Source organism: Citrus clementina, unplaced genomic scaffold (genome assembly GCF_000493195.1).
Source record: "Citrus clementina cultivar Clemenules unplaced genomic scaffold, Citrus_clementina_v1.0 scaffold_8, whole genome shotgun sequence".
NCBI classification, from domain to species: domain Eukaryota; kingdom Viridiplantae; phylum Streptophyta; class Magnoliopsida; order Sapindales; family Rutaceae; genus Citrus; species Citrus x clementina.
The window spans coordinates 12,837,573-12,845,679 of NW_006262022.1; the positions used below are offsets into that span (position 1 = coordinate 12,837,573).

An 8,107-nucleotide genomic window follows, 5' to 3' on the forward strand; every position below is an offset into this window, starting at 1 on the left:
GAAATCAGTAACGACTTCTTTATAGCCAACAAACTGGATATGACGATGATGATGATGATGGTTGATTTTGGCAGCAACAGTGACAAGACACGGTGATGGCATTCGGCTTGGTGGAGCTATGATGAGAGGAGTATCGTGGCTTAGGGATTTGGCCTTTTATTTTTTATTTTTTTTTATTTTTTTTGGTATTCATATTTTTTTCATTTAAAAAGGGATAACTTGGAAATATTGAAATGTTAATAGGGTAAGAACATGAAATCTTAGGAGGGGGAGATTCATTCCCAACCCCTTGGAAGCCAATTTCTCATTCCCTATTTCCAAATTCAGGTAGGCCCCATGATTTTGATTATGATTCTTATCTTCGTTTTACGAAATAAACACTGTCAATAATTGCAATTCCGAATTCCGAATCCCTAATCGAAGAATTAAACACACTATTAATGTAAATGGAGCAGAGATCTCTCGAATAAACTAGTTTCAGTAATTGCTCAGCAGCCTTCTCCCTTTTGAAATTTGAGGGTAAAATCTGATAATTGTCTTATTGTAAATATGATACTATTAGAGAGAATGTAATCTAGACAGTACTGTAAGATTTAATATAAATGGAGTAGACATGCCTCAAATAATCTAGATCTAGTAATTATTTAATGTAAATAGAGTAGATATCCCTAATAATTGTTTTACGTATATGGTGTAGATATCTCTTCAATAAACCAATCACAATATTTGTGTAATTATAGATATCAATATTTATCGTAAATTAGTTCTAATAATTATCTATTTATAAATATTAATAATAGTCGATGTTAGTTTCAATAATTATCTATTTATAAATATTAATAATAGTCGATGTAATCTTAACACTAGTCTCGTAATAGATTTGATGTTGCTGATGGTCATAATAAATGTTCAGAAAAAAAATGACATATTATAGGAAATAAAAGACAAACGCATTGGCTTCTTGCTTTGCCAGTCAACCTGCAACTATGAATGAGAACCATAGCTTTTGGCTGTTTGGTTCAATGAACTTGTTTATGTTCCTAAACACGTAATAAATCCATTTGAAAGAGTATATTAATTGACAATACACATACCAAACTATACTCCTATTTAATGCTTTCCTCTGCACAGTGGAATATGTGATTTTGATGTAGTACTAAACCACGTGAAAATGTGGAAAATTATGTATGGTACAAAGACAAGTCAATAGCATAAATAATCGTTTATTCTCTAAGTTTTTATTTAAATTTTTTTTAATTCTTATATTTTAAAAATTATCTCAAGAAATTCTTATTTTAAATATGATATATTTTTATCCTTATTTTTTTGACAACTTTTCTAAAAATATCCTTGCAATAATCTTTATAAAAAGAAAAAAAATGTTAATTTATTATATTAACCATATAAGTAAATAAAAATTAATGTAGAAATTTCTATTATTATTTTACTTTTAAGGTTAATTTGGTTTTCGTAAATAGAAATTATTGTAAAAATTATTGCATGAAGATTATTGTAAAAGTAAAGAAAAAGTAATGGCAAGAGTGTAACATATTTAATAGTAGGAAGTTTACCCATTTCAAATTACATGTGCATTTTATTTTTAAAAAATTAGTAGACAAACAGATAAAAACATTGTTGATTAGCAGGAGCTTTTGTAGTAATTAAATATGTCATGTTATTACTAATGGGTTGTATTATTTCCAATTTTTTGAAGCACGGCAAAAGATTTTCATTTTCATGCAATGAATAACAAAGAGTCAAATTTCTCTGCGTTCATACGTGGCCATAAAACACCACGAGAAAAACGTTATTCATAAGCAGTATTCATCAACTTCTCTACTTATAAATTGCCTTCAAATTACACGACAGAAGCCCAATATAATTCACTCTAACACTTGTTTCAGCATGTCTTCTCTTGATCACTCTATTCCTGTGCCAGCAATCAGTAGAGCATTTGAAGTAGTGGAGAGCAGTAGTAATAATAAAACCGCAACTCATAGTATTAATGTTAATGAAGATGATGGAGATGGTGTTTTCTTAACTTGGCAAGATCTGTGGGTTACGGTTCCCGATGGTCAGAAAAAAGGCAACAGATCAATCCTTCAAGGTCTTACTGGCTACGCAAGACCTGGGGAGCTTTTGGCTATTATGGGTCCTTCTGGTTGTGGAAAATCTACTCTTCTTGATGCTTTAGCTGGTATTTAAATTTTTTATAACCACTATTTTTTTTTTTTGCCAAGTAATTGTGTTTGATTTCTAAAGGAATGAAAAATAGCTAAGCTATCAAAAAAAAAAAAAATTAGTATTTTTTTGCCAAGTAATTGTGTTTTTCTAGTTTATGCATAATTTTAACATGAAATGCAAAAAATTAAAAATTAATTATAAAATAGAGTAACACTTATCAAACATCAAACAACTCAACTTCTTTCTTGCATATGTATATGAATTTGAAACTCCAAGCTTCTTATTTCTTTTGAAAAAATTCTATCACCTAAATAGTAGTCACTCATTAATTAAATACAAATTACATTCATCTTATTTACATATATATCTCTGTGTGTGTACAAATAATTTTTAACTCATGTTTAAACACTTTATTATGTTTTAATATAGGATTTAAATCTAATGTTGAGCTGAGTTATGCTCAACTTTATATAATTTACTATTACAAATACATGTTTAAAGACATATAAGATTAAGATTTAAATTAATTTTATACTATTATCTAACAATTATTAATTATATTTTTTAAAAAAATTAATAAAAAGCTCAACTTAATACTGAATCTAAATGCTTTAATTGAAGGCTTGCAATTTTGTCAAAATTTACATTAAAATTGTGTAAATTGAACATACCCGAGATATAAACGAATCAAACCTCCCGGGCCCCCGAGTTTTCAACCTTTTTTTTCGCTACTTATGATGGTGGGCCCCACTCTGTCGATCTTTTTATTTCTTACCCCACTTTATCAATTGTGGACCCTCCATATTGGCCTTTTTCTGATTTATTTTTATTTGTTATGGTTTGGTCAACGTTGAAGAATTTAAGAAAAATAAAATAAATTGCACAATCGAAAGGTCGATGCTGTGATTACAAAGCAGCTTTCGTTATGTCATAACTATTTTACAGTTTTCTCTGGGAATTCTTGTTACAGTTTTATTAATTCGTTTTATCACAACACCAAATTTTCCGTTAAATTAATTAAGTTGTTCGTTAGATTAACAACGGATTTCATATAAATTAAATATAACAAATAAATTTTAATACTTGCAACAAAAATTTGATAGATCCTGACACAAGTTATTCTAGTTAGATTTTTTAAAGTTACATTTCTTATAACTTATAATTAAGTTTCTTAGTATAAAAATGAGTAATAAAATAGTGAGGCCAAGTAAACCAGTGGGTGAATTTTACTTAAAATGTAACTTACTGAGATTGATTCTAGTGTGAGGACAACTTCAAATAAATTTAGTGAGGACATCTTGAAATAAATTTAATAGACATATATCTTTTTACCCCCAGCTGGTGCCTGACAAAGGTTTTCTTTCTAGCAATTTTATTTATGATTGCAAAATTAATTTGTATTTTACTCGTCCCTCTATTTTTTCTAAAAAATTTATTTTAAAAAAAATTAACAGACATGCATGTATTTCGCAGGAAGACTAGGATCGAACACAAGGCAAGCAGGAGAAATTCTAATTAATGGGCGAAAACGGGCACTGGCTTATGGAACCTCGGTACAAATGTTACCATTAGCATAATTATTTAACTACTTTTTAAATTTTTGTTTAGCATTCAATTTTCGGATTCATATCCAGATTTTTTTTAAAAAAATATATATTAAGAATTGGTCATAGTAGTAGTATTCTGATAATGTGAATGTCTGGATTTTACAAAATTCGAATTTGAATTAAATCAGAGTTATAGGTTATTGTATAATTTTGATTCTAATTTAAATCTGAATTTTATAAAACTCGGACGACCGTACGACTTAGTAATACAATTTCCTCTATTTAATTCAATATTCTAATTTATTCTGAATTCGCAAATTAATGATGAACTCAGGCATATGTGACACAAGATGACGCTTTGATCACTACACTGACGGTTAGTGAAGCAGTGTACTACTCAGCTCAGCTGCAATTGCCGGACACGATGACCAAATTACAGAAGAAAGAAAGAGCAGAAATGACAATAAAAGAAATGGGGCTACAAGATGCCATGAATACAAGAATTGGAGGCTGGGGAGCTAAAGGCCTTAGTGGTGGTCAAAAGAGGAGAGTTAGCATTTGCATTGAAATGTTGACTCGACCAAAGCTTCTATTTCTTGACGAGCCAACAAGCGGACTTGATAGTGCTGCTTCATACTATGTAATGAGCAGGATTGCTAAGCTTGATCAAAGAGATCATGGAGTGGGATCAAGAACAATGATAGCATCAATCCATCAACCTAGCAGCGAAGTTTTTCAGCTTTTTCACAACCTTTGCCTTCTTTCTTCCGGTCAAACTGTCTATTTTGGTCCAGCTTCTGCGGCAAATGAGGCAAGTTCATTTCCCCACAATGTTCAGAACCCATCAAAACCTCGGTGCTGCCAAAAAGAAAAAAAAAAATAAATAACTTTCACCTTTTTAAACTTAAACTACTATACCTATAGAAATTTGGATTGATCCACAGGGAGTTAACTATTTTAAGGCTAAAATAGTAAAATGAAAAGTGTAATTTTTTTAACTAACATAAGGTTTTGATAGTTTTTGAAACATGATTAGAGAACTGATTGGCTTAATTACTAACATCATTTTCCCAAATAAAACTTTAACTAACGTGCTTGTTTGCTTTCAATTACATGCAGTTTTTTGCTTTGAATGGCTTCCCTTGCCCAGCCCTCCAGAATCCATCTGATCACTTTCTTAAAACTATAAACAAAGATTTCCAGAAGGTAAGCTTTTTTTCTTTATTGTATACTTGCTTGCATGCTTGCTTGCGCGCTTTTAGGTGAAGTGACTTATCCAATTCAACACAAACCTGACAAAAAGAAAAAAAAAAAAAGTTAACGAAAGATCTTATAGGCTTTTGTTATCAACAGGATATCGAAGAAGGTTTAGCTGGAGTAATACCGACCGAGGAAGCAATTGATATTCTTACAAAATCTTATAAATCCTCTGACAACTATCTGCAATTGCGAAGCCAGGTAGCTGAAATATGCAAGGCACAGGTGAGCAGACAAACAAAATTATTCGATTACTTTCACACCTTATGAGAACTTTGAAAAAACAAAAAAAAGAATAGTGTGAGCACCACCAAACAAAGAGGCTGAAACCCACGCCACCGTGCCCCTGGGGCTACATTCCTTATGACTATCTCAATGAAAAAAAAAACTATATAAATAAAGATTGACATTGAAAGGAATTTACATGATCACATCAATTCACATGCGTTACAGGATTCTGGAGCTCTGGAGAAAAAGAGTACCCATGCTGACTTTCTCACTCAATGCATAGTTCTCACAAGCAGATCTTTTGTGAACATGTATCGTGATCTAGGTTACTACTGGTTTCGCCTAGGTGTTTATGTCTTATTGGGAATAGGTCTTGCGACTGTATTTAGCAATCTTGGGACTGACGATAATTCAATTCAGGTGAGCATAAAATCTATTTTTATTAATCACTGTGAATTACCAGAGATTCATTATTTTGTTCTGATTAATTAATTAATTTCAGGCAAGAGGTTCGCTACTCATGTTTGTAGCTTCATATCTAACCTTCATGACCATTGGTGGATTCCCTTCTTTTGTTGAGGACATGAAGGTACGTAAGCATACCCATATTAGAATTTTGTATATCTCTTTTCGTTAAAAGCACTAAATTTTTCTCTTACTTTTCATCTGAGACTAAATTTGCGTGTGTGTGTTTGGGTGTGTGTATACAGGTATTTGAGCGAGAGAGACTAAACGGGCACTACGGTGCCACTGCGTTTGTGTTTGGCAACACATTTTCTGCGCTGCCATACTTAGCTCTCATTTCATTGATTCCTGGAGCGATAGTTTATTACCTTCCGGGACTTCACAAAGGATATCAACACTTCATATACTTTGTTTTGTTATTGTTTGCTTGCATGTTGCTCGTCGAGAGCCTAATGATGATCGTTGCAAGCTTGGTGCCCAATTATCTGACGGGCATAATAACAGGAGCTGGAATTCAAGGCCTTATGATATTAGGCGGCGGATTTTTTCGATTGCCAAATGATCTTCCTCATCCATTTTGGAAATACCCATTATATTATATTGCTTTCCATAAATATGCGTACCAAGGAATGTTCAAGAACGAGTTTGAAGGTCTGAAATTTGACAACAATCTAGATGGCGAACAGGTTTTGAGAGATAAATGGCAACTGCAAATGGGATATTCTAAGTGGGTTGATCTTGCTATCTTGTTTGGTATGGTGGTTTTTTATCGACTTGTATTCTTGGGAATCATCAAGACAGTGAAAAAGATGAAGCCTGTGGTTAAAGCTTTTATGTCTGTGCCCATGAAACAAACAACTCAAATCATGGAAAATCCGTGTGCTACACCTCCACAAGAAGACAAAATATTTTACCAGTGATCGTGAACAAACGACTCTTCGGATATTCGCTAGTTCAACTAGTAAAATTGCTCGAAGTAGGTACAAAAACTCTGTTCTCATGGGTGGAAGAGGAATAATTTAATTAGGAAGCATATTTTAGCTTTGAAACATCCTTTAACTACTTTTATTATTGTATTTTTGTATGATCAAGATTTACTTCTTTATCTTTAATTTTTATTTGTCGACTATTAATTATAAAGTTTCTATAAGCTTATAGATATGAGATTATGATCCTGCTTGAGATTGCAGTTGAAATGTTATTAGTAACTTGTTTAATAAATTTTGACAAAAATGACATTTAGTAAATTTTTTAAAAGTTGGTTATTTTAAAAAAATTTCTATTTTGACTACAGTTTTTAAAGACAAGTGGAGAGTTGTTTTTTATAAGTAACTTATTAAATAAGTCACCACACATTTTTAAAGTTACTCTTATAATCTTAATCTTTTAACAAAATGGTAATTATATCTTATTTTTCAGAAAATTAATATACAAATAAAAGACAATTTAAAGCTATGTTTATTTTGGTTATTATATAATAAATATGTATTTTTGTAATAAAATTTAACAAACTCATATATATACTCTTCTTTTCGAACTTACACAAATTGCAAAATAATTTATCAAATATAAGTTGGTTTTTTAATCAGCAGCTTATATCATCTAGATAGTAGAAGCAACCAATTTCATTAGTTACTGCAATCCTAAACTAGACTTTTATTAGTAAGAAAGAGAAATGATACATAGTTGGAAAGATGACTAAAAGGCGATGGAAATGGCAACTGTAAATATGAGAGAAAAGTATAGAATAGGCAGAATGATTTTTATTGACATTTGATTATGTATACACATATAACTGACTTGTTATACACGATTGGTTTTTATAGTTAAGCTAGGATCCCTACAATTAAGGTATGCAATCAAAGACTACTGTAATTTAGGAATACATATAGAAATATATATTTACAACTCAATACAATGAATAATATGGATTCTATTTTCCAATACGCCCCTCAAGGTGGAGAGTGAATGTTCAGTACTCCCAACTTGCGAACCATATGCATGAAAACTTCTTTTCCCAAAGCTCTGGTCAGCACATTAGCAAGTTGATTCGCGGAACTCATAAATCTTATTATCACATAACCATCTTGTATCTTGTCTCTTATATAATGGCAATCCATCTCTATGTGCCTTGCGCGTTCATGAAAAATTGGATTAGCTGCTATATGTAATGCAACCTTATTGTCACAATATAGCAATGCAACCTCTTGATATAAAATCCCCAAATCTCTAAGTAAGTAACGAAGCCATGTCAATTCACAACAAGCTCTAGTCATTGCATGATACTTTCCTTCGGCTAAGGAAAGAGAGACGGTTTTCTAGAGCTTCGATCTCCATGAAATAAACAAAGGGCTTAAGAACACACAATACCCCTTAGTAGATCTTCTTCTAAGGGGGCATCATGCCCAATCTAAGTCACAGTATGC

General features: G+C 31.5%; 1 protein-coding gene across 1 annotated transcript; it reads left to right on the forward strand.

The window, feature by feature from the left end:
- The first annotated feature begins 1,750 nt into the window (after positions 1-1,750).
- LOC18034762 (ABC transporter G family member 11) lies at positions 1,751-6,756 on the forward strand. The gene is made up of 8 exons (XM_006423745.2): positions 1,751-2,197; positions 3,658-3,737; positions 4,066-4,542; positions 4,851-4,937; positions 5,085-5,213; positions 5,442-5,636; positions 5,719-5,805; positions 5,927-6,756. Exons 1-8 carry the CDS (start codon positions 1,906-1,908, stop codon positions 6,599-6,601), a joined length of 2,022 nt encoding a protein of 673 aa, XP_006423808.1. The 5' UTR covers positions 1,751-1,905; the 3' UTR covers positions 6,602-6,756.
- The last annotated feature ends 1,351 nt before the right edge of the window (positions 6,757-8,107 follow it).

What these genes read in the sequence shown, in the direction of transcription:
- LOC18034762 (XM_006423745.2), top strand. Translation starts at nt 1,906, where the DNA reads ATGTCTTCTCTTGATCACTCTATTCCTGTGCCAGCAATCAGTAGAGCA. An exon ending in CACTGGCTTATGGAACCTCG is followed by an intron (nt 3,738 to 4,065) that starts GTACAAATGTTA and finishes TGATGAACTCAG; the next exon opens with GCATATGTGACACAAGATGA. An exon ending in TAAACAAAGATTTCCAGAAG is followed by an intron (nt 4,938 to 5,084) that starts GTAAGCTTTTTT and finishes TGTTATCAACAG; the next exon opens with GATATCGAAGAAGGTTTAGC.